We start from the raw sequence: 27,365 nt of genomic DNA on the forward strand, positions 1-27,365 counted from the left end.
ACCCGGGTAACTATAGGCCTGTTAGTTTGACATTTGTAGTATGTAAGATCCTGGAAAAAATTTTGAAAGAGAAAGTAGTTAGAGACATTGAGGCTAATGGCAATTGCAACAAATTACAACATGGTTTTACAAAAGGTAGATCGTGCCAAACCAACCTGATCTCCTTATTTGAGAAAGTAACAGTTTTTTTAGATAAAGGAAATGCAGTGGATCTAATCTACCTCGACTTTAGTAAGGCATTTCATACAGTACCACATGGGGAATTATGGGTTAAATTGGAAAAGATAGGGATTAATATGAAAGTTGAGAGGTGGATAAGCAACTGATTGAAGGGGAGACTACAGCGGGTCATACTGAAAGGTGAACTGTCAGGTTGGAGGAAGGTTACTAGCCGAGTTCCTCAGGGATCAGTTTTGGGGCCAATTTTATTTAATCTTTTTATTGCTGACCTTGGCACCAAAAGTGGAAGTGTCCTGATAAAATTGGAGGATGACACAAAGTTGGGAGCTATTGCCAATTCAGAGACGGATCGGGATATCATACAGAAAGATCTGGATGATCTTGTAAATTGGAGTGATAGCAATAGGATGAAATTTAATAGTGAGAAGTGTAAGGTTATGCATTTAGGGATTAATAACAAGAATTTTAGTTATAAGCTGGGGACACATCACTTGGAAGTACCGGAGGAGGAGAAGGACCTCGGAGTCCTGGTTGATTATAGAATGACTATGAGCCGCCATTGTGACATGGCCGTGAAAAAGGCTAATACGATCTTGGGATGTATTAGGCGAGGTATTTCCAGTAGGGATAAGGAGGTGTTAGTGACATTATACAAGGCATTGGTGAGACCCCATTTGGAATACTGTGTGCAGTTCTGGTCTCCCATGTTTAAGAAGGATGAATTCAAACAGGAACAGGTACAAAGAAGGGCCACTAGGATGATCCGAGGAATGGAAAACCTGTCTTATGAAAGGACACTCAAGGAGCTTGGCTTGTTTATTTTAACCAAAAGAAGGCTGAGGGGGGACATGATTGCACTTTTAAATATATTAGAGGGATAAATACTAGGGAGGGAGAGGAATTATTTAAGTTTAATACCAATGTGGACACAAGAACAAATGGATATAAGGTTAGTAGGAAGTTTAGACTTGAGATTAGACGAAGGTTTCTAACCATTAGAGGAGTGAAGTTCTGGAACGGCCTTCCAAGGGAAGTAGTGGGGGCAAAAGATCTATCTGGTTTCAAGATTAAACTAGATGGGTTTATGAAGGGGATGGTTTGATGAGATAACATGATCTTGGTAACTAATTGACCATTCATTATCAGTGGGAAATAGGTCAATGGAGGGATGATAGGAGTTACTATAGAGAACTTTCTGGGTGTCTGGCTGATGAGTCTTGCCCAGATGCTCAGGGTTTAGCTGATCGCCATATTTGGGGTCGCGAAGGAATTTTCCTCCAGGATAGATTGGCAGAGGCCCTGGAGGTTTTTCACCTTCCTCTGTAACATGGGGTACAGATCACAGCTGGAGGATCTCTGCATCTTGGGGTCTTCAAAGTATTTGAAGGCTTCAATATCTGAGATATAGGTGAGAGGATTATTCTAGGAGGGATGGGTGAGATTTTGTGGCCTGCACTGTGCAGAGGGTCAGACTAGATGATCATAATGGTCCCTTCTGACCTTAAAGTCTATGAATCCTAGGAACCACATTTCAGGAAAGCTATGGACAAACTGGAGGAGAAAAGGTAACAAACATGGTTCAAGGTCCAGAAAAAGTGGCATATGAGGAAAAATTGGAAAAAATGATTTAGTCTGGAGACCAGAAGAGTGAGGGGAGCCATGATAGTTTTCAAGTATCTAAAAGGTTATTACAGGAGGAGGGAGAAAGACTGTTTCCCTTAACTTCAGAGGACAGGACAAGAAACAATGGGTTTAAATTGCAGCTTCAGCAGTTTAGGTTGAACAACAGGAAAAACTTCCCAACATTCAGGGTAGTTAAACACTGAAACAAATTTCCTAGGAAGGCTGTAGAATCTCCATCCCTGTAGATTTTAAAGATCAGGATAGATAAATACTGTCAGGAATGGTCTAATTATTACTGCCTGAATGCACGGGTCTGGACTAAATGACTACCTTCCACTCCAACACTTCTATGATGCTAAATGGTCTGGGACAAGCCTATTTGAGAGAGACATTTCTCCCTATGAATTACTGCTACATCTATGGTCAATAGCAGCTGTTGACCTAGATCGAGGTGGCCAACCTGTAAGAGACAAAGAGCCAAAACAGCAGTGGAGGGAGGGAATGAGGAGGAACTGGAACACTTCACAATCAACTGGTCATGTCCCTGCAATCAACCAGTTTATCGTGATTGACAAGCTGGTGACCTCGGTGCTAACCTAATTCCTCTCCCTTTCCCCAGAGCCAGCCTTGGCCTGGCACCCTCTGGATCGGACTGGTCCCAGATGAGGGATTTTTTTGGATGGGGAGGTCATTTCAGACCTCCTGCTGCTTCCCCCTCCCCACCAGGCTTCTTTGCACCTTCCTCCCCTGCAACCCAGCTGAGACCCCACCCTTCCCTGCACCTCCCCAAAAGGCTATCCCCCCACAACTCAGAGGAGCCCAGCATCAGTTTCCTGCACAACTCCGCCTTGCAGCCCTGCTGAGCTGCCTGTCTGTTCCCTCCCCCTAACCCCCCTCAGCTCAGCTGCTTCCCTGCCCCTCCTCCTCTCTCTCCCTCCCCTTGAGTAGCCCACCTGACACACAACACCCAGTTCCTGGCACCTCCCTCCTCCTGCAGACCTGCTGAGCCCCATGCCCAGCACCTCCCCTCTCCTGCAGCCCTGCTGAGCACAGCACCTGATTCCCAGCACTTTCCCAGTCCCACAAAACAGTTGCACTCCCTGCCCACCAGCATTGCTCTAACATAGTGCCCAGTGCCAGAGCCAGAACAGGCACCACCCCTACAGCCACGCACATCTACCTACAGGTGCTGGTGCGCGTGTGCTGAGAAGCCAGCTGCGAGCTCGTTGGAATGCAACACAGAGCAGCCGGCCTGAGCGGTACCAGTAGGAGCCTCATTTTTTTTTTAAATCAAAGAGCCGCATGCGGCTCACGAGCCTCGGGTTGACCACCCATGACCTAGATCAAGACCGAGGAACACCAAAACAATTTTTTTTAAAAATGAGGAACACCAAGGATTTTTTGTTGAGAGAAAAAAAAGCGGGGGGGGGGGGGAGGGAAAGAGGGGGATTACTGAGCCAAAAAAAGGAAAAACGGTCCTGCCCCTTTAAGAGTGGCCATTTTGAACTCTGTTGATCTCCGCAGCACACCTCCAACTGTCCCGCAGAATACAGTTTAAGAAACACTGACCTAAATCCATTTGGAAAATGCAATTGGTAAAGCATTCTCCATGAGGAGCACCCCTGTATTGTAACTACATTCTCTCTTGTTTTGAATTACATTCTCTCTTGCATATTTTCAGAACAGATTTGTTGATCTTCATAGCACAATGCCAGGCACATAAATTTATTGAGTCTTATGAAGTGAGCAGGAGAAAGAGGGCTTGATGGGGCTGGCTTGAGGGGGGGGGGGGCACTTTTATTGGAGGCTGCTGAGTGCAATTTGAATAATTGCCCTTTCAATTCACAGCAAAGACATCTCAAATGTGACATATGACTTCATCTGGCACTGAACTTCGGAAGGTAATTATTTCACAGTAGCAAGTATAAAGTTAATTTTTATTTTCGAGGATGTTTTTTGTGACTGTTTAAAATCAAGATGGCTTTTAAAAGATGCTATTCAGATGTCTAAAAGACTTTAAGTAAGCCATTTAATTATGATTGCTGCTATCAGATGTGAAAATGGAGGGTGCTTCTGCTTTGTTTTTAAAAGAACAGGAATTGAAAAGGACGAATTTCAATGTTACAAACACTTTGCTCACTAAACTTTTAGTGTCAAAACCCCACAACTGAAGAAAATTACAACTGCTGTGTCAATGGATTAATTCACTTTAATCTCCACTGACCTTCTGCCGCCTGGCATGGGAAACTGCCCATCCACCTACAGCAGTAGATTTACAATGATATTTTACCGATTGACCAGATATAAGTCACTATTGTTATGCAAGTTTACATTTTCAGTGCATCCAGCCAAAAGATGCTGAGGAAATTAGTGACGCCCAGAACTGGACACAGTACTCCAGCTGAGGCCTAACTAGTGCAGAGTAGAGCGGCAGAATGACTTCACGAGTTTCGCTTACAACACAGCTGTTGATACAACCTAGAATCATATTTGCTTTTTTTGCAACAGCATCACACTGTTGACTCATATTCAACTTGTGGTCCACTATGACCCCTAAATCCCTTTCGGCCATGCTCCTTCCTAGACAGTCGCTTCCCATCTTGTATGTATGGAACTGATTGTTCCTTCCTAAGTGGAGCACTTTGCATTTCTCTTTAGTAAACCTCATCCTGTTTACCTCTGACCATTTCTCTAACTTGCTACGGTCATTTTGAATTATGTCCCTATCCTCCAAAGAAGTTGCAACCCCACCCAGTTTGGTATCATCTGCAAACTTAATAAGCGTACTCTCTATCCCAATATCTACACCATTGATGAAGATATTGAACAGTACGGGTCCCAAAACAGACCCTTGAGGAACTCCACTTGTTATCCCTTTCCAGCAGGATTTAGCACCGTTAACAACAACTCTCTGACTACGGTTATCCAGCCAATTATGCACCCACCTTATCGTGGCCCTATCTAAGTTATATTTGCCTAGTTTATCAATAAGAATATCATGTGAGATCGTATCAAATGCCTTACTAAAGTCTAGGTATATGACATCCACCGCCTCTCCCTTATCCACAAGGCTCGTTATCCTATCAAAGAAAGCTATCAGATTAGTTTGGCATGACTTGTTCTTCACAAACAGATGCTGGCTATTCCCTATCACTTTATTACCTTCCAAGTGTTTGCATATGATTTCCTTAATTACCTGCTCCATTATCTTCCCTGGGACAGACGTTAAACTGACCCGTCTGTAGTTTCCTGGGTTGTTCTTATTCCCCTTTTTATAGATGGGCACAATATTTGCCCTTTTCCAATCTTCTGGAATCTCCCCTGTCTTCCATGATTTTTCAAAGATCATAGAAGAGGTATCTGAGCCTTCAGCTATCAGCTCCTTGAGTATCCTGGGATGCATTTCATCAGGACCTGGTGACTTGCTGACATCTAACTTTCCTAAGTAATTTTTAACTTGTTCTTTGTGTATCCTATCTTCTAAACTTACCCTCTCTCTGCTTGTATTCACTACGTTAGTCATCATCCTTTCTTTCTTCCTTCATAGAGTGTTGGAGATGTTATTGTAACAACACTCAACTTCGCTGAGGTTAGGTGAGGGCTAAGTGCATATGATCTGGTCTCAAACTTCATGCTTTTTTTTTTTTAAAAAAAAAGGGAAATACTGTTGAGTGTATAAATAAGATGTAAACATGGTATCTGAAATCTACATAGATTGGAATGAGGAAAGACCGGGCAGTCCCTAGACACAGAACTGTGCAGGGGAGGAAACGTTCCACCTCCCTCCACTCGGTCCATGCATGCATAGGGCCCTAACAAATTCACAGTCCATTTTGGTCAATTTCATGGTCATAGGCACGTGCACAGGGTGTGCTGGATCAAATTGTGGATCTGAGGAAGTGGGTCTGGCCCACGAAAGCTCATCACCTAATAAACCACCTTGTTAGTCTTTATAGTGCTAAATAGGCCTGTTTTTTGTTTCATGCAGAAACTTCAACTCCTTGTAATCTAGAAGTAATTCAATCCAAACCACTCATTCAAAAGTACCAAATTATTTTTGTGATGAGCCAAGCTTCACATTTCTGATTTGAGATAGTCTTGCAAATTAAAGATAAATGAATTAGCTAATTGGTATTTTTTGTAATTGCATATAATGTTTGAGTACATAATTGCTTTTTCACAGCATCCAATTACTTAAATTAATACTTGTAATAGTTTTTAATGAAATCTTTTGGGAACACTTGAACTTGCAGATATATACGGTACTGTAGCTTTTCATTTTTAGTGCAAATATTCTTTTCCCCTTATTTAACAAGGAAATGCCGTTAGGACACTGAAAATGTTTAAAAAACAGCTCCCTGCGCAGACCGGCTGCCTGCTGTCCTGTGCTGCTGCCTCTGATACAGAGGCAGCAAGGGAGGGGGAGAAATGCATGTAGCTGAGAACATTAACAACTAAGCCTAGGCTTATTAGTTAATCATACAGTCGACTACATGTTGACATCCCTGCACCAGCAAACCAACCATGATGAGAAAATGGTGCAGAGGCTTGAGGGGAGAATTAAGGTGCAGGCAGGTCCACCAACAGGACAATTGTGCTGAGGCCCAACTATTCAAAGGGGCCCAGAGTTCCTTTCAACAGCCGCAGGGGCGCTGGAGTGTCACTCCACATGGCTTTGAGGGTTGGGGCAGTGCCATGGTCCAGATGGCGCTAAGGACTGCCCATCCTCTGCCTTACCTCCTCTGTGGATATGAAGCCAGCCCCCAGCTCCCACCACCACCTTGCCCTGGGGTCCACAGTGGTTATTGGTCCCACTGGATACAAATGTGGGCTGAGGGTGGGGTGGGAGGGGCTAGCTGGAAGGAAGGGTGTGTGAGCAGGCTGGGGTGTCTAAACAGGAGGGAGGGTACAGGAGGAAGGCGAATGCAAGGGCAAGCTGGTAGTGGGATGTCTGGCCGGGAGGGAGAATGCATGAGCGAGGTTGGCGCACAGGGTATCTGCAGGGGAAGTGTGTGTGTGGAGGTTCTGGGCATGAAAGGGTTGGACGGGCACTTACCTGGCTTTGTGCCCACTGCTGTTCCCAGGCAGTGCATCCCAGTACTACCACTGGCCAGAATCACAGCCAACAGAAGTAAGGGGGAAAGCCTCCAAGCAGTGCTTCCATGCGCTGTAGTTCCCCCAGCCAAGGGTAGGGGAAAACTGCAGCACACGGGGCCACTTGCTCTTCCCATGAGCCAGATCTGGCCTGTGATGCCCGGGATTCCACCACACAGCAGGAAGCTGGCACTGATGCTCCAACCTCACTCGGGGGGCCTGCGGGACAGGAGTGTGAGCTTCCCACTGCCCACCTGCAAGATAACCGGGGACCACTAGTGGTCCGTGGATTGCACTGAGAACCACTGATTTAGATTATGCAATCAAAAGAGTCTGAGACAGTATCATCTGAGTGCCACATAGCACTAACAAAAACATTGTTTAAATCAAATTCAGTGAGACTCCCTCCACTAGGGTCCAATTCTGCAGCACTCCACGACTTCCCATTCTAAACATATAAAACAACCAGAGTTGGAATTAGAGCACTGATCAGAGAAAGGGGCTATATAGGTTGGACTGATGTCATGGCACCCACAGTCACAGGCAGGTAGGGAAGGGAATGACTGTTTGGGTGAGCAGATTTTGAAGAGAAAGAGGGGCCTATATTTAAAAAGGGGGCAGGTGAGACCTGTCTGAGATGCAGAGAAAAGAGAAACAGTAAAGAGGAACTAGCAGGTGTTGTTTGAGAAAAAGCTGAGTTTGGAAGGAAGGCATGAACTGTGAGCTGCTGGTAAGGAGCTTGGAGAATAGCTGCTGATGAGAACAGCTTATGGAAAAGTAGAAGATCCTGCATGACAGTTAATTAGTTTACCCGTTAACCAGTTAATTTAGCGACAGTTATCCAATTGCCCGTTTACATCCCTGCTAGAGACTGTATGTAATGTCATGGTGGAAGAGGACAACTGCTTCTCCAGTAACTAAGAACTATGTGTGGGGGGGGGGGGGGGGGGGGGGGGAAGGGGGGAGGAAGTGATTATGCATATTCACTCAGTCTGAAACACTTCTGGACAAAAACCACCACCAGGAGAAGCTCAATTATACTATTTCAAAAACTGGATTGTCAAGAGTTTATTTAAGACAGACAGAAAGAACTTTTGGAGTTGCCAGCCTGACCGTGCTTATGGACAATGGGGACCCTATCCTTGGGATTTTGGAAGAATTTAAACAAGACAGTTCGGTAACCTCTGGTTACGGTCAGCATGTGTATAGGAACATTTATTGTTTAATAGGTTCTCTCTTCAATGTCTTCATCTTAAAAATAAATGTGCTTGACTATAAAAGGCTGCTTGGTAATTGCTGGCAATGACTTAATAGCCTCTGCTGAGGCAGTCTGGCTTTCTGGAAATATTAGAGTACAGGCAGGGAACTGTGCAGCCTAGAAAAACCCATGAAGAGGGAGAGACACAGACACAGACCTCTGCCCAAGAGAGGAGTTTGTAACCTGAAGTGAGTGCCCTTGGTGAACGATGAAGAGGAAATACAGGTGGAGTTTCAGAATTGTGACAATAAGGAAGCTGGGGAAACTGTAGCCCCAGAGGATCCCTAACCCAAAAGCTTTTCCTTCCTAAAGTTTCTATCAGTAACCCAGGTTCCAGTAGTGAAGGGAACACATTCTTACATGCTCAACCAAATACACGGTGACCTTCAATCTGACTGTAAAACACAGAACTCATAGCAAAATTGAGCACCTTAGCTAGGAAACCCTTGATAAGGACACAAACTTTCTGCCTCATATTTTGCAATCGAAAACACAGCAATAATGTTAAAAAGACCTGACTCTACTAAAAGAGTTTCATGATTTATGTGACAATTGAAGGGAAAGTTAAACGGATTCAGCAGGCTATTTTTTTTCTAAAAAACATAATAAAAACACAAGGTTTCTATGAAACACTCTCTCAAAAACAGAAAAATCTCTTAAGGCTTTAATTTCTCCAGACTGTTCTATTATAACAAAACCTCCTTTACCTTGGATAGACCGGGGCTTGCTGGCATTATCAAAGTCACAGACCTTCTCCCATTTATCTTGCACAGCCTCTGGTGTCATCGGATGATTCTTCTCCCGGACAATGGAACCCAGGGATCGCTCCCAGCGCACTAATTAAACAGTGAAAATGGAAGACATAAATCACAAAGTTCAAGGTGATGGTCAACAAGACAAACTGCAGAACCCTTCAATTTTTTAGTGTGCTTCCCAAGAGATAATTAAAACTCATTCCAACCTTTTCAAAGGAGAGAAAAGAACTAGGTCAGAACCTCTCTGGTGTAACTCATAAGTGCTAGGTAGCTGAATTTATAAACATCTTTGCCATTAGTTAACACAAAGAATCACACCTTGACATTTTAAATTCCAATAAAGCATGACAGAAATGTCTGTAAATGTGATTTCAGTTTTGACCATTTCTTTTTACTAGGCAAGGGACACACAACCAATATATAAATGTATGGACACTATTCAAGTTCTGTTATCATGAGATTTTGACCACGGCTGCTCTGAGGCTGTGGAAGGACTTGGGAGGCTGTAGGTGAATCATGAGCAGAAAACTTTGTTGATGGAGAATGTCAATGGCAGAAATCAGTGTCAGAAAGGAGGAGATCTTTAGGACCCTAACTCAAGTAGATGCTTTCTGGTACAGACAATCTTATCAATAATCACCACATTTCCAGTTTTCCTTTTCAGAGAAAGATATGGAAAAGGTTAAAATGAAGCCATCTTTGACATGCTACAAACTGGCTTGACTACCATGAATCCTTCTCATCTTGGAAAAGTCAAAGAAGTTGACCTCATTAATTAGTAATGGCAAATATCAAGTTTCCATGTTGAGGTTCTGAGATCTGTCAGCACCCACTGCTATCATGTTTTGTTACTGAAAATTTTACAGATCCTCACAGGATGGACCAACTATTTCAAGACCATTCTTTTCTCTTCAACAGGACTGAAAGAGTTCTTCCAGGTGAATATTCACCTCTCTCAAGAACTCTTTTGTGGAGGGCACTTCAAGGTTCCACACAGTCCCCCATTTTGTTCAATGATTATAACAGGTTGCTAATGAAGAGAAAATAACTTGGGTCCAGTTCCATTAGAATACTGGTCAAAGATGTTGAAAAATTTTCAAAATAGTTCAGCTACCAAAAAGGACAACCTTTTTGAGAAAGTTTTCAAGAGAATGTCACTTTTCAACCAGCTCTAATGTGGCTAATATTCAGCCAAGCTGAAGCATCTTTGTACATTTTTAAAAATAAATCATGCTTTTTTTTTAATATAAGTTTTAAGATGACGAGAGAAAAAGGTTTAAACTTTTTATACATTGAAACAAGTTGCCCTCTTCCTCAGCAACCACTGAATGTTGAATAGAGCCCAATATGTTATCTTTATTATACTCAAATTTAGGTGAATTCACTCAAAGGTGAATACACATAAAACAGATTAATAGCATGCATCTCCAACATATTTGTACTCCTATATACTCTTTAGCTCTTGTAGCAAACATTTCTAAGCCTCCTCAGATAGTGTAAGTCATCAATAATGATACCTATTTATGCCAAGTGAGGATCTGATACACCTGGATTATGCCACTCATTTTCCTCTGCTAAAATCTGCCTCATCTACTCAACATATGCAACCCACTAGAAACAAAATGCTCCCTCTAGAAAAACCTATCAACAGTTATTGTAGGAGAGATAACGTGTAATTATATTAGATTTTATTTTTATTAAAAAACTAAATCAACCTATTACAATACAAACTACTTACATTTACCAATCCATCCAGCTCCCACCTGCCAAGTGGAGAAAAAAAAATAATTATCTGATTCAATCAAAGGAATCCGTCTGAATTCTAGTGTTGGAAGCAAGCAAAACTCTTCTCCACAGAGCATATACGTAAGTGACAGAGTAGTGATTTGGCATATAGATCACGATATAGATCATAGCTAATTATAATTAGTGGTACTTTTCCCAAGAACTTTTTACTGAAGTGCTAGCAACATGAACAACATTTCAATAATTGTTTGGGAAGTACATAGCCCTATAGATGAATCCCATCAATGGCCTAAGGCGCTAAGCACATAGGACTAGAATTCATTTCACTGTAGAATCACTGTTGGGACTCTATGGAACAGCTTCTCACATAGAATGCTTCTCTGTGAGATCATTTTGTCTTAATCAACATGGCCAACACATTCTATAGGAAAAAATACAACACAGGAACAGCTTTGATTCCACTGTTGCACAGTAGAGACATATGTGAGAAAAGAGAGAAAGAGAAAGGAAAAGGACTATCTGGGCAAAGATATTTAAAAGATGACACTTGAAGAACATAGACTATATGAAGAAAGAGGATCAGCTATTTGAATTCATTTATGTGCCACAGAATATTTGAACACTTAAAACTATATAGACCACCATATACTTAAAACTAATACCTCACACACATTTTGTTGGAGAGATTCTGATCTTAGACTAGCTTGAAGCCTACATGTGAAACAGATCCTGACCAATGATTAAAGTCAACACACATCATACATCAGCAAAAGGCGGTAGAAGCCCATTTATGAAAAATATTTTCAAGATCTCAATTCTGAAAATGTACTCAGCCTATGTACTGTCAGACAGAGATTCTAACATATGTCTGAGTGACTTAAGAGAATGAATCTTAAAAGCACAAATTTCACTGACAATCACTTAGTTCTGAAAATACAATCCATCATTTAAAGAAAAAAAAGCTACTGATATTACCAAATTTTTACTTTAATAAAAGAGAGGTTTGAAGAGCATGCTTGAAAGCACACCAGAATCGTAAATCTTTTATCCCTTCTGGAAGTTGGTCTGTGTGCATCTGTTTCACATACACATTGTGTAAACATTTTTTTCGTCTTTAAGAGAAAAGTTCTGCAGCAACTGCATCAAACATCGCAATAAAACTAGTTTTCTAAGATTTTCGTTTTTGGGAAAGATGTAAACCCACATTTACAGGCACATATCCTATGCAAACAAAATAAAAATCACATGAACTTTAGGCTGGTGAAGTAGTTAAGAGAATAATTGCAGACTGAAGTCCATCACAAAAATACACAAGAGACAAAGCTGTTTTGGAAAATAACTGTTCTTGTTTTTTAAATGGATAATATCAACTTGAAATAAAGTTAGAACTACCTTCTGATTCTAGAGCTGATGCTCAATTCCTAAAATAAAGCCAGTTAGTTTTATCTGCACAATGAGAGAATATAAAAATGGATTCTGTGTATAGTTTGGGAATGTGAATGAGTAATCAGTTAACTGGTTATACGGTAAGCATCACCTTGGTACCCAGAAGCAACACACCACGGGCAGAAGGCTACTCCATCCTAGGGAAGAATGGGAGCTGGCTGCCCCACATGCACGGGAACTGGCAGCAACAGCTAGCAGCCCCAAGCACAAGGAGGAAGGTGGGAGGATCCCACTTAATCAGTTAACTGGTTAAACGTAAGATTTGTGAATAGTTTTTAGTGACAGCACTTATTTTCAAGAAGAAATCAAATATTCTTTAAACTTTCACCAATTTTAAGTGAAGTGTAGGAATATGGCATGGCGCACCATAATGTGGAGGGAGGAAGGAGGGGAAAGCATCGGGGATCTACACAATGCAGTATGGGAAGCAGGCGGACAGCCCTAGCTGGGGAAAGAATAGGCTAGGAACTATTTAGAAAAGCTAAACATACACAAATCCATTGGCCCGGCTTTATCGCATCCGAGGGACTGAGGGAGTTGGTAAATGTCATTGCAGATCCTTTGGCCATTATCGTTGAAAACTCGTGGAGATCGGGGAGAGATCCTGGATGATTGGAAACAGGGAAATGTAGTGCCCATCTTTAAAAAAGGGAAGGACAATCCAGGGAACTACAGACCAGTCAGCCTTACCTCAGTCCCCGGAAAAATCATGGAGGGGATCCTCAATTAATCCATTTTGAAGCACTTGGAAAAGGGGAAAGTGACCAGGAATAGTCAACATGGATTTACCAAGGGCAAGTTATGCCTGACCAATCTGGTTAGCTTCTATGATGAGGTAACTGGCTCTGTGGATATGGGAAAGTCAGTGGATGTGATATACCTTGACTTTAGCAAAGCTTTTGATACGGTCTCCCACAATATTCTTGCCAGCAAGTTAAGGGTACATGGATTGGATAAATGGACTGTAAGATGGATAGAAAGCTGACCAGACTGTTGGGCCCAACGGATAGTGATCAACGGCTCGATGTCATGTTGGCGGTTGGTTTCTAGCGGAGTGCCCAAAGAATCTGTTCTTGGACCAGTTTTGTTCAACATCTTTATTAATGACTTGGACAAGGAGATGGATTGCACCCTCAGCAAGTTCACAGATGACACTAAGCTGGGGGGAGAGGTAGATATGCTGGAGGGCAGGGATAAGGTCCAGAGTGACATGGACAGATTAGAGATTGGGCCAAAAGAAATCTGATGAGGTTCAACAAGGACAAGTGTAGAGTCCTGAACTTGGAACGGAAGTATCCGAAGCATTGTTACAGACTGGGGACCGAATGGCTAAGTAGCAGTTCTGCAGAAAAGGACCTGGGGATTACAGTGGATACACTGGATATGAGTCAACAGTGTGTCCTTGTAGCCAAGAAGGCTAATAACACATTAGGTTGCATTAGGAGGAGTGTTGCCAGCAGATTCAGAGAAGTGAGTATTCCCCTTTATTCGGCTCTGGTGAGGCCACATCTGGAGTATTGTGTCCAGTTCTGGCCCCCCACTATAGAAAGGATATGGACGCATTGGAGGGGGTCCAGCAGAGGGCAACCAAAATGATTACGGGGCTGGAGTGCATGACCTATGAGGAGAGACAGAGGGATTTGGATTTGTTTAGTCTGCAGAAGAGAAGAGTTGGGGGGGGGGGATTTGATAGCAGCCTTCAACTTCCGGAAGGGAGGTTCCAAAGAGGATGGAGAAAGGCTGTACACAGTAGTGATGGATGGCAGAACAAGGAACAATGGTTTCAAGTTACAGTGGGAGAGGTCTAGGTTGGATATTAGGAAAAACTATTTCACTAGGAGGGTGGTGAAGCACTGGAATGGGTTACCTAGGCAGGTGGTAGAATCTCCATCCCTAGAGGTTTTTAAATCTTGGCTTGACAAAGCCCTGGCTGGGTTGATTTAGTTGGGATTGGTCCTGCCTTGGGCAGGAGGCTGGACTTGATGACCTCCTGAGGATTCTTCCAGCTCTATGATTCTACGGCTAGAAACAGATCTATTCTGCAAGCTACCCACACTAGAAACATACAAAGATTTTGTCCACATGGGATGAAGCAATGTAAAGATTCCCCTCACAATACAGCTGCAACAAAAATTAATACCACAAAAGAATATTTTACTACTAACAATAATATTTAACCACTCAGCATATCTGACACATTAAACAATCAATTTTAATGCTGCTATTTCTATTGAGTACATAGAATACCATTTCATTGTTACAACAGAATGCCACCATTTCAAAGAACACTGCAGCTTCAGACAAGTGGTTAGAACTGCACTGAGTTACAAAAAACCACACACACTTATAGCATGTAAAAACATTTTTTAAAAAGCATCACCTCAAACAGACTGCCATTTTCCTGACACTTCTCATGGCAAAGCCAAAGAACTAAGGGAGCCACGTACTCTGGTTTGAAAGCATCCACCAAATCTGGAAAAGATTGAAAAAAAATACCCCTTACATCATGAATACATGAACATTCAAACACTCTATTCCAGTGATTCTCAAACTGTGTGTTGGAAATTGAAAGTAGGTCTTGACCCGTTTTAATGTGGCCACCATTAGATCCGCCGGAACCTAGAGCTAGAGCCCAACCTCCACCATGACCCAGGCTTGTGAGGCGTGGCCTCCAGCCCACTCCGCACATTCAGAATGATGGGTGGCTTGGACTCACCCTCTCCCTACACCCATGGAAGCGGGGCTCAGACTCTGCTTCCCACACCTAGAGCCATGCAGTAATTTTGTTGTCAAAAAGGAGGTTGTGGTGCAATGAAGTTTGAGAACCCCTGCTTTATTACCCCAAACCCTTCTCTAGTATCGTTCATTTCTACCCACTTACAGGAAGGAATGATCAAATACGCTGTTATTTGAATGAGCGCTGTATAGCATTTCCATTTTTGTTTTTGTAAAATGTTATGTTTTAGTGCTATTATAACATTACAGGTGTTCCCAAATACCCTCAGCTGACACCAAAAAAAACCCTTTTTTTTTTTTTAAATAATGCCCTTTTTAGAATAGTTTCAATAAGGCAAAGGCAGACTGAACTCCATCAATATCTGACCAATAGGACAGAAAAGAAGCTTCAGGGCAAATCAGCATTATCAAATTACTTATAAAAATAGAAGACAGTAGCAGGCTAAATTCAAGTGGCTGTGGCAGGCTGTTTATTTCCCTTTTATTTTTATCTGGTATTTACTCAGGTTGTGTTACAAGCCACTGACACTTTACATACTCTCTTCCTCTCCCCCTCCCTCCACCCCCAATAAAACCTTGTGATGTTCTCAACTCATATATATGGGGATGGCCTACCTTGCAGATCACCACCATAAAATTTGTTCGTGTTCACTAAGTCAATAAATTAACACTATTTAAAGAATTCCTATAATACGACAACTGAAAAATTGAGCAGTTGACAATCAAACCCTTGTCATCCACTACATTATAAATGGAAGACAAAAATCCACAACACGTTTCATACATGCTTATTCAACATTTTACAAAACACGCATTGTTCTGCCTCAGAACCATAATGCCATCCTATTACAAATGCACTACTTTATTAACTTTCCACATAAAATGAATGGGCAAATGAATTGAATGAAAACAAGCCTTGCAATACTTTGGAGACTGTCAATATTTCAGGCAGTCCACCATGAAATGAATAGAATTTATCTTTAGTACATCAAGAAGAGTCTGAGATATTAACTATAAGCACCACTGCTTCACTTCTTATTTGTTGTTAGATACAAATGAACATTACCCAAGAGGTGGTATGAGTAGAGGTCTGTCACAGACCATTGAGCTAAATCAGAGAACAAGATGAATTATTCCTTAAGCACTTGTCTGTAATGTATGAAAAGAAAGACAGTTGTGGGAGACTTCAATCTGGAAGATATTAAATTGTAACAGTTTCTAAAAATTATAGGTATTTTTCTAACACAAAAGTATTGCACCCCAGGTGAGGTAATGATTTTTTACCTCACTCTGAGAAACAATATGAATTAATCATACAGGACTGAAGGTTGGTGGTTGCCAAAGGATCAGTGAACCGGATCCAATTACATTCCTTATGGGCAAACAATAAGTTGTTACCAGTAATAAATAAATACATTATACATACACTCACAATATAAACACCCTACTATTTCAAAAGGGCAAATTCCCAAAGGAAAATTATGACTAAAATTGATTGAGAGTTGGGATGTTAAATATCAGTTAGTTTAATAGTCGATTAACCTAATGAATTCTTATCAGTTAGTCGACTATTCTATAGTCCCCGGGGGTAGGACTTACAACCAGTGCACTCTGGCCCCTACACCCGGGGAGCCCCCTGCCACTCTGTGCTGCTGCCTCAGTATCAGAGGCAGTAGCGTGGGGTGCCAGGCAGGAGCTGATCCACGAGGGGAGTCGGTTTAAAAACCAGCTCCCCCTCGTGGACTGGCTACCTGTTGCCCCGTGCTGCTGCCTCTAATATGGTATATATGGTCATGTCAATTTTCTTCCACAATTTTATCTGAGGAAGTGGGTCTGGACCATGAAAGCTCATCACCTAATAAACTATCTTGTTAGTCTGTAAAGTGCTACATAGTCCTGTTTTTTGTTTCAGCTAGACTAGACTAACATGGATACATTTCTATTACTAAAGGCCAATTACTAGATGAAGATGATAAAATAGTAAATGATGCAAAAAAGGTAGAACTGTTCAATACATATTTCTATTCTGTATTTGGACAGAAGAAGGATGATGTATTTGTATTCACGTGAAGATGATGAACTTTCTGGTAATCAAGGAGGATGTTAAACATCCTATTAGTGATAAACCCATATGAAACTAGGAAGCCTGAATAATTTGCACAATGGAGTCTTAAAAGACTTGGCTAATGATCTTCCTGCCCAATGATACTCATTTTCAATAAGTCTTAGAATACCCAGGATATTCCAGAGCACTAGAAAAGGGCTATTGTTGTTCCAATATTCCTAAGAGATGCAAGTATAAAACAGTTAGCCTGACAATCTCACACAAATAATGGAAAATCTTATTTAGGATTCAATCAATAAAGAATAGGAATATAAATCATCCCCGTCAACATGGTTTTACAGAAAATATATCTTGTCAATATAACCTGATTTCATGCTTTGTTAAAGTCTGACTGATAAAGATAAGTATGCAGATGGAATATATTAGACTTTGGTAAAGCATTTTGATTATCACACTGCATTCTGATTTTAAAAAAAATCAGCACTATGCAATATCAATAAAAGCATGTATTACACAGATTAAGAACGGGCTAACAGAGTAAATGAATACAGGCCATACTTACTAAATGGAAACTCTGTACTGGAAAGAAGTGACTCTGAAAAGTATTTAGGGTTCATAGTGGACAAACAGCTCAACATGAAGTTCAGATTAGTGAGCAGTGTTTTTTAATTTCTACAAAACACTGGTGAAGGACTGTAGACTTGTGTACACAGTTCTGGTGTCCACATTTTTTAAATGATTTTGAAAACCCAAAGAGAGTGCAAAGAAGAGCCACAGAAATTACTGGAGAGCTGCACAAATTGTCTGAAATGAAAGACCTAAAGAGCTAATTTGTTAGGTATATAAAAACAAATTTTGCTCTCAACAAAAATTTTCCCAGCTCTGGGGGGTCACGAATGAAAAAAGATTTAGCACCACTAAGCTAGAAGCTGAACCCACAAAAATTCAAATTTGAAATAAGGCATACTTTTTTAAACAGTGAAGGTGATTAACCATTGGAAGAAGCCTACCACGGGAAGCAATGAACTCTCTCAAGATCTTCAAATCAAAACTAGAAGCATTCCTGTAAGATATGCTTTAGCCAAACACAAGTTATAAGGCTTTAATACAGGTAAAGTGGGTGAAGTGTAATAATATACAGGAAGTTATACTAAATCATCCAATGGTCCCTTCTTGTCTTAAACTCTAAGATCAGTGTAAGAGGGCACAGCAGGTGGTAATTTCAACAAAAAGATGACTAGACACAATGAAGGTGATTCAACTTTCAAGAGATAAAGTCTATCACATGAGATACCACAGATCTTTTGAAAGGATTTAGTTGAGGGGTTGCCAACCTGGAGTATGCACACCCCCAGGGGATACGAGAAGCTTGTCAAAGGGGAACATTTGGTAAATATTTGGTAAAAAACTAGATTATCCTAATTGCAATATTCCAAAAGTAATAGTGTTAGTGAAAAAATGTGTGGATTCTAGAGTCTAGAATTTATTTCCTTTCATACTGAATAGGGGTACGGGAAGGTTTACTAAAAGCCAAGGGAGTATGGGGACCAAAAAAGGTTGGGAACCCCTGATTTAGTCTGTGCATGACAAATTTTAAATGCTTTCCATTGGTTTCATACAGTTCCATCCTCAAACTGTAGGGGCGGAACATTGTTTGTTCCTAAAGAGAAAGGGGTGATGAATCCTTCTGAATGCTATGAAGGGAAAAGCTAAATATTGTGGGGTGAGGAGGGAAACATTTCCAAAGGATTGAAGAAAACAATGCACTTTGAAACAAAATATTAGTACTTGAGCATCCAAAAGATTCTGAAATCTTTAAAAATTGGGTTCACAGTACTTTATATTACTATGAAATAATACATCTTCTAGGGACAGTTTCATGGTTCCTACTCAGACCAGCTTTGTTTATTCTATATTTGTTGAAATGCACACCACATTGCAAACAAACAGTAAATTCAACACCACAAATACAGCCCTGATCTAAAACCAAATGAAGAAAATGGGAATTTTTCCATTGATGTCACTGCATGCTGAATAAAGCCACAGCACAAAAAAATAATTCTACTGAAACAGGTGCTTGAAACTGGAAAGATCATTTATCATAAATGGACAAGACAATGGCAAGTTAAGAGTTTCTGAAGCGTAAAAGACTGGAAGGTTTCAATAGGTGAGAAAACTGGTTGTGCTCCAATTCACAAGGACTCAGCCAGTTCTCACAGAGCTTAAGTTACTTACCTTGTGGCATGACTGTCTGAGTCAGCCTCGATCCAGCAGTCGGTGCAATTGTGTTACTGTGAATGTTGTATTTTCTGCCTTCAATTGCAAGTGTATTTGAAAGACCCAAAAGGCCAAGTTTAGCAGCACTGTAGTTCGCCTGCCCAAAGTTGCCATATATTCCAGCAGCTGAAGAAGTCATAATTATTCTTAAAGAGAAGGAAAAATAGAAAATTAATAGTTTCTAAAGGATACCAGGTTAAATGGGGCAACCATTTATGACTTCTGATAATTACATGTTCTACAACAACAAGAATGGTAGTTTTGTAACATCTCAACATATCAAAATGAATATTTTGGTAGTTAAGAACTCTTGTTCTGATGTGTTGAGGTGATGCCAAAAACGACAAATACTGAAGAGGAGTTACGCATTCTTAGTACCTCTCAGGATTCAGTCCCATATTAGAACAAAAATAGCAGGTTGCAAACAGCATAATAGCACAACCATTTTGTTGGAAGTGGAGAGGGAACTAATTGAATACGTTTGTATTTAATCATGTATTTCCTATGGAGATACTCTTACAGTTTAGAATTATCTTGATAAAGTTTTGCTAAGTTGAATTTTTTTTTCCCCTCCTACCCTCTACTTAATCAATGGCACTACTCACGTTTAAATTAGACACAAGTTTAAGTACAGGCAGTCCCCGACTTATGCAGATCCGACTTACGTCGGATCCGCACTTACGAACAGGGCTTTTCTCGCCCCGGAGCTCGCAGGCGGCGGGACCGCCCAGAGCGCAGTGGTCCTGCCACCGCGTCCTCTGGGGCGAGAAAAGCTGCTCCAGGTCTCCCTGGTGTGCTGGGGGGGACTCCCCAGCACAGCAGGGAGACCCGAGCAAAGCCGCACAGGAGGCGGGACCCCGGAGCAAAGCCGCACAGGCAGCGGGGTCGCCCGCCTCTGCGGCTTTGCTCCTGTCTCCCTGCTGTGCGTCCCCCCCCCCCGCCAGCAGACCAGGCTTTTGTTGCGGGACGCCTGGGGTAGAGCAGCTGGGGTGCTGCCAGGTTGGTCCTGCAGGGACCTACCCGGCAGTGCCCCAGCTGTTCTGTCCCAGGAGTCCCGATTCAGCCGCTGTTGAAACTGATCAGCGGCTGATTCCAGGAAGCCGGGGACAGAGCAACTCTGCCTAGGGCTTCCTGTAGTCAGCCGCTGATCAGTTTCAGCAGCAGCTGAATCTGGAGCCAGTTCCGACTTACATACAAATTCAACTTAAGAACAAACCTATAGTCCCTATCTTGTACGTAACCCGGGGACTGCCTGTACTTTACTGAATCAGCACCTAATACATGTCATACACAGGCCTCCTTTTAGAGCAGCTAAAAACAAGTCGCACCAAAGTCCTGATTCTGATCTGAATTACATGGAGCATGCATCTATAGTAGTTGCACTGGCTTAATGAGTGTCACTCCAAGTTAACAGAACTATAACAGAGATAAAATTCTGTCTCAACATCATTACTAATCACGGCATCACTATCTTCAGTCCAAATAAAGATGCTTTGGTTATTTTGTCAAGAGTCAAGGCAAGAAAAAAAGCTAAAAGGTGTACAGAAGACATTGTGCAAGTAACACATTTCTGCACATTATTTGAAGATTTATTTAGTAAATAAACACTAGCAACATTTGGCAATAAACAAAGTGATGTTTACTGAAAGATGAAAATAACTTCCAAAAAAAGTTATTAGGATGTTATCCACAGAGTGCGTGTAGGAAAAGAGAGTACAAAGATGTCAACTGCACACATCCGTGTAAAAAGTGATTTCCTTCCCATTGATTAAAGGAAAGGTAAGAGAGAATTATCAAATAACCCATTGCAGCCTTAGAAAGCTTGTGTTAATCTACTGTTTATTGATGAAAAATTAATCTTCTACACTTTTACCTTCCAAACTTCTGATTTTTCATATGATTCCATGCAGCTCTGGTGACCAGGAATGATCCCTTCAAATGAACTCTATGAATTATATCTACAATCAAATTAGTTGAACAGACATGTGATTCCTTTCCCTTCGGTGACAACATAAGATAAGCAGTTTCTACTTCCTCCAAGATAAACAGAAGCTTATTGACCTTCACCACACTTCATTCACACTCATCTAATTTAAACAGAGTCTGGACATCTACACTGTATTTTAGAATCATTTTGAAATGCTGTGGAATGGGGATTTGAATTGACTAGGCTGATCTTCACCCTGCTCTCCTTGTCCTGTAACTCTGGCACATAGGATTCATGTTCCCACAAACTCCTTGTGCCTAAGCATAGCCATGGGCTTTTACTGCAATTCCTCTCACTTACTGGCATTCTTTTGGGGACTTAATTAGCTGTTCATTCCCCATCACTTCAAGGATGAGTAACTGCTTGCTCTCTAGCTTTGATTGCCATTTGGCAACACAACTTCATACCACCCTTTTCTTGTTATTGGTTTTGGGTGCTGCTCATCTCTCTCGACTGCTGAGAATTTCAGCCAATCACTCTCGTAGTTACAAATGCATTTTTCACTCACATGGTAAAAATCAGTGCATGTTTCCCATGTGAGTTTTTCCATGAGAGCTTCTTAACCAGGAGGTCTAATTTTTATGAGAAGTGGAGGTTTTTTTGGTTTTTGTTTTGAGGAGGAGGAGGAGGAACATTTGCAGGAGTTCAGTGTATATTACAACACTGATCCAATGTGAAAGCTAGTAGTCAATGTGGCAATGTTCTGTTAAGAGGCAGCAGGGGGGAATATGGGAGGCTGCTGCAAGATTTGCTGTGGGCAGAGGCTGCTCTGGCAGCAGCACCTGTGTGCGGGAGGTCCCAGCAGGGAGCTGGGTCCTTCCACAGACAGGGGCTGCTGCTGCGAAGTAGTCCCTGTTCGCTGCAGCCAGCCCTGGCCACCACGATGAGGGGCTAGTGCTGGAACAGCCTCTGTTCACGGCGGACAGGTGTGGCCATGGGCAGGAGCTCTTGGACTCAGCATGAGCCAGAACCAAGCAAGTGCCAGCTCACATGGGTCCGGGAAGCTCTTACTACATTTAAAATGCAGAGCCACAGCACAGGTGGCTCCCTGCAGAGCAGTCCTTATCAACTACACGATTAGTCAGATAAACACCATTTAACATCCTTAGCTGTGCCCCTCCACACAGTCTCTTCTTCCCTAGAGGCAAAGGTTACAAACCACTGAGCCACACTCATCATAAGCTATGCCACAGTTTGGAGTGAAAGCCCCTCTGTAGTCCTACTGTCCCCTTTCAGGGGTAGATTCTGTAGTGGTCTGGGAGGGTTGGGGGGAATCCGGGCCTACTCACTGCTCCGGGTTCAGGCCCAAGTACCGTAACACAGCATCAGCAGACAGGATTTCCTCTACTACCAGTCTGGCAGCTTCTTCCCTTGGCTACTTCCCCAAACAATCCCTCACAGTACCTTTTCTCTGGTACCTGAGCAAGTCTGTGCTGCTCTTCCACGCTGTCTTGCTCACAATCCACTCCTCTCATCCAGTGCACTCTCATTTTGGCTTCTGCCCTCCCTGCAGGGAGACTTTATAAACAAGCTCCAGCAGGCCTTAATGGGATCCAGGTGCTCATTAGCCTGCAGCTTCAGGCAAGCTATTAATTGGCTCCAGGTGCCTGCCTGATTATGCTGGACTAGACTCAGCCCTGTTCACCCAGAGCCCAGCATACCTTCCCTCTACTAGAGTGCAGCAGCCAGCTGGTCTGGATCTGTCACACCAATTAAGCAGAAAGAGCTTGGGGCTAAGATTTTCAGACCAAGTGTGAATCTTTAAGATTAGATGCAGAAAGAGCCCCCATCCCTTGTCTATGCCAAGGTCACATTCAAGTAGTCTAAAACTGTTCACAAGTTAATTCAATTTCAAAGTTAACCAACTTACCCCAGTCTTCATCACTTATCCTAACAAATGAACGGTCCCTCAGAATCCTAAAACACGTTGTTAAGAAAACATAAAAGGAAGATGAACATGGTTTCAAACAAAAGGATTAGAATATAGTAAAACAATGGGGAAAAGCTATCTTCAGATTTACTTACCCTGCATTGTTTATAACAATATCTGCAAAGAACACAAAAACAAAACATTTAAGTATGAATCTGCACCTAATTCAATTCTGCTCCAGCTTTCAAAAAAAGTATGTTTAAGTGCATGCACGTGTGTGTGTTATAATTGTTAAAATAAACAGTCACTCACTCCTACTGACTAAGGCTGTTCCAAATAGGGAACAGCATGGCTTTTCTTATGTTTCAAAGTGTTTTGGGATAGGTAGTTTCAGTCTGCTACAAGCTGCAGTGAATTCCCACAGGTAGATGCAGGTGTTGAGGTGACAACACTAACCACTGATTGGATGGCGCAGTAAACTGATCCTCTGCTTCACAACCACCACAATAAATGATTTATGGTAACAGTCACTGGAGTGCCCAAGAATTCAAAGTGGGTAGCACCATGCAGAAACCATCAGAAAACCTGTGATGTAGTTCAGGCTCCACAACCAACAATAAGGCAAGAAATGGCACTTCAGAACCACCCACTCAGTTTTTATTCACTCACTGCCCAGATTTCCATTCTGCACATGATATCCTGAGCACAAGAAAGTGCAAACATCAGGGTAGGAGAGAGAAATGAACTCCACACTTTCCCCCTTCTGTATAAGGGGGAAATGGACAAGAGGGAGAAAACAGAGGGAGAAGAGGGAAAATAATAAAACTATGACAAAAATAGTAGAAATAAGGACAGAGTAATGAAATGACTGGAAATAAAAAGGAGAGAAGGGTACAGGAGGGGACAAGAGATAAGTGAAGAACAGAAAAATAATTAATGCAAAACTTATTGCTCTGCAAAGTTTTATTTGCTTTTGTTCCTATCCATTGTTCAGCTCAAATACCTTTTCCAGTACTAGGGGTGTTAGGAAACAAGTAATTAGGTAATCATATAGTTGATAGAACTTCTACTGGAGTACACAATTAGTCCATATGGGAGAAAGCACTCAGTCCCGGCTCATGCTGGGTCTGGGAGGTACACCTCGCTGCAGTTCTGCAATTTAAATGTATTAAGAGCTGGGCGGGCGGGCAGGCAGCACGGCTCCTACTCCATTTAAACTGCAGAGCCACAGCAAGGTAGCTACTGGACCCGGCGCGAGCCAGGAATGAGCTGGGTTTGCTCAGTCCCGGTTCACATCAGGTCCAGCAGCCCATCTGCGCAAGGTCCCGGAGGTAGATGGGACCCCATCACAAATAGGGGCTGCTGCCGGATCAGCCTCTGTTTGCGGCCAGAGGCTGCTTCACGGGATGCAGATCAGCCTCTGTGCACAGCGAGCCTCGGCCTGCCATGGGCTGAGGCTGATTCATGGCAGCCTCCCGTGCCCTCCACCTGTACTGCTGCCTCTGATACAGAGGCAGCAAGGGGTGGGGCGGGGAGGCAATGCAAGTACCCGAGTAGCTGACTCAACCAACCTATAAGCCTAGATGTATTGGTTAGTCAACTACTCACTTACATACCTACCACGCACTCAGCCACAGTAAAATAATTTGACAATGTTTATACTGTTAATACAAGCATTTGCAAAATATACATTTTATTAATTCAGAAACCTTTTGGGATATTTTATTCTCTGTTGCACCACAACAGTCTATTCTTCACCAAGGTAAGACAAAAGCAGAGAGAATTACAGAGCATCTTTAACTCTCCACAAATCTTTTCAATATTCTTTCAATTCTGTTAATCAGAAGCAGGTTTAAAACTAATAAAAGAAAGTTCTTCTTCACACAGCATGTAGTCAACCTATGGAACTCCTTGCCACAGGAGGCTGTGAAGGCTAGGACTATAATAGAGTTTAAAGAGAAGCTAGATAATTTCATGGAGGTTAGGTCCATAAAAGGCTATTAGCCAGGGGATAAAATAGTGTCCTTGGCCTCTGTCTGTCAGAGGCTGGTGAAGGATGGCAGGAGACAAATCACTTGATCATTGTCTTCGGTCCACCCTCTCTGGGGCACCTGCTGCTGGCCACTGTCAGTAGACAGGATACTGGGCTAGATGGACCTTTGGTCTGACCCAGTACGGCCGTTCTTATGTTCTTATGACTAGTTACAACTGCACTTCAGTAAGAAAACAAACAGCATGACAAAAGAAAACAGATCCTAGTTCAAAATCTGCTCTGTATTTGTGTGTATCTTTTACATGTGCCAGAGCAAGCCAGACCTATGCTTTCTTGCAATGTTTTTAGCAAAAGGACAAGCAAAACATTGTGGAGTAGACTAAATAATAGTAAGCAAATATAAAACAAAGTCAAGAAAAGAGTGAAATGATACACACTTCCTTTAAAACTGCATATATTGTTTTACGGAAGAATACTGACCAATAAAGATTTAGAGACAAGTCACCAGGCTTTAGAAAGGTGTTTTCTCTGTCTTAGAAATGGAAATACAAGTTCTCTTTTCTTCTGGAATGATAAACTGAAGTGACATCAAGTCCAGAATATATTCAGTACTGCTAAAATGTCTACGTTGCTCTGTTAGTTTTCCAGGTGTAGGTGTAATATTTTGGGTAGTGTTCTACAATGACACTTGACAGGTATCAGGAGTAAACTCTTGAGAGAAGTTGGACCGTACTCAATGTTGATTAATCTCAGTAATAAAATTGGATAATAGCTGGAAGGACCATATTACTTAACATACACTTATTTTAAATGTGGCAGTGCACTGGAGAGAGTTGAACTGTCATTTATTGGCTTCTGTTTTGTTTTGTGGGTTTGTTTCTTTTGGAAGAGGAAGAGTGATATGTATAAATAAAGTCATCTTCTGCTTTATACTTCTATACTTGGGGTTTATGTTAATGGAACAATCACCTTCAAAGCAAGCTAGCTTTAAAGAAACTGAATAATGTAGGTTCCAGTTACTCTCACATCTCCCTGCTAAAATGTTGTGATTCTTAAAATTAGTTTAATATGTATTTCAACCTCCTGTTTTCCTGAGAAAGAACCATATTAGCAAAGGAAATGTAGAAACGGATTCTAAACAAAAGTGCTGTCAAATGCACAAATCTTTAAATTAGAATTAAGTGTTGCTAGAAATAATAATAATAATAATAAGCAACAAAAATACGCAAGGGTATGTTATTTCTAAATCACTGGTCTCCCTTTAATAAAGGGTATAAGAGCAGGAACATTCTGTCTTAAAACAGAAACCTAAGGGGAATCAGAAATCTGTGTTACCCTAGATTGCTATGTATAAAAAGAGTGGTGATGACAATAAAATTTGTTTATATATTCCAGACAGACATGGGCCCTACAGAAGCCATTCATAATGATCACACAGAATATTATGGAGTGGATGCTGTTATCTGTCTTGTAGGGAAAGGTGCAAGCACCTTTAATTGCTATAGAGCCAGAGTGACTGGCTGAGGCAGCTTCAGACTTGGTTTATGGGCGGATACTGACCGGCCCGCTCTCAAGTGAGCAGAAAAGATAGAGAGACTATTTAGGTTCACGACAGTGCATGAAAAGCCCTCCTTTGCCTGGAAAAGACAGAACAGCATCCACTCTCCCATCCTTGCAAGTAGCTAAACAACAAGTTTTGTCATGTTCCACATGGGCATTATAATAGTCACTTCTTTCTCTGGCGCTGGGAAGAACTTTATCCATCACTGCCAGACTGGCCAAGGGAAAGTGGAAGGGGTTTTTGCCTCTCTCTCAAAGCTGGGAGCTCAGATAGGATATCACAGCTTAACAACTCATGAAGTAATCATGGGGCCAATGTTTGGTGCAGGTACTCTGTAGGGAAAGGCTATGGTGATCAAACAAAGCTGATGGCAAAAGATTTCAAGGGGTTATTCATTAAAGGAGCAAAAATTGAGATATTGAAGGGTGCTGTGACTGGTACAGCAGGGAGTCAACCCCCCACTTCTTTTACAGCCTCTCTTAACCTTCATTCAAGGGGGTGAGGTCCCACAGTAGGTAGCCTGGGGAGCAAAATAGGTAAAGAGGGAAAGCTGACAGCAGCCCATCCTGGCAAGTATAGATGATTATGGAATTACCTGCACTGTACATTTCTCTGCCAGACACTCCCAGACATTTAAGAATAAAATTGCTGCCTAATTAAACCACACACAGTGTGTCCTGTCCATCTTCCAAATAGCTGGACAAAACTTATTTATAGAAAAAGATATACTGTCATTTATACATATTCAAGGAGTACTGTTATTCCCATAAACTT

General features: G+C 41.8%; 1 protein-coding gene across 3 annotated transcripts in view; it reads right to left on the bottom strand.

The window, feature by feature from the left end:
- Positions 1-27,365, bottom strand: part of HSD17B4 (hydroxysteroid 17-beta dehydrogenase 4) — a 167,663-nt gene that overhangs the window by 130,531 nt on the left and 9,767 nt on the right. For all 3 annotated transcript variants that reach the window (XM_075931960.2, XM_075931959.2, XM_006134501.4), the window contains exons 5-11: positions 23,193-23,214; positions 23,038-23,084; positions 21,054-21,138; positions 19,139-19,326; positions 14,483-14,574; positions 10,649-10,673; positions 8,863-8,991 (exon numbers count right to left, since the gene is read on the bottom strand). In XM_075931960.2, the coding sequence (XP_075788075.2) occupies positions 8,863-8,991; positions 10,649-10,673; positions 14,483-14,574; positions 19,139-19,326; positions 21,054-21,138; positions 23,038-23,084; positions 23,193-23,214 (588 nt within the window). The remainder of the gene's footprint in view (positions 1-8,862; positions 8,992-10,648; positions 10,674-14,482; positions 14,575-19,138; positions 19,327-21,053; positions 21,139-23,037; positions 23,085-23,192; positions 23,215-27,365) is intronic.

Source organism: Pelodiscus sinensis, chromosome 6, assembly GCF_052426305.1.
Source record: "Pelodiscus sinensis isolate ZL-2025 chromosome 6, ASM5242630v1, whole genome shotgun sequence".
In the NCBI taxonomy this organism is placed as follows: domain Eukaryota; kingdom Metazoa; phylum Chordata; order Testudines; family Trionychidae; genus Pelodiscus; species Pelodiscus sinensis.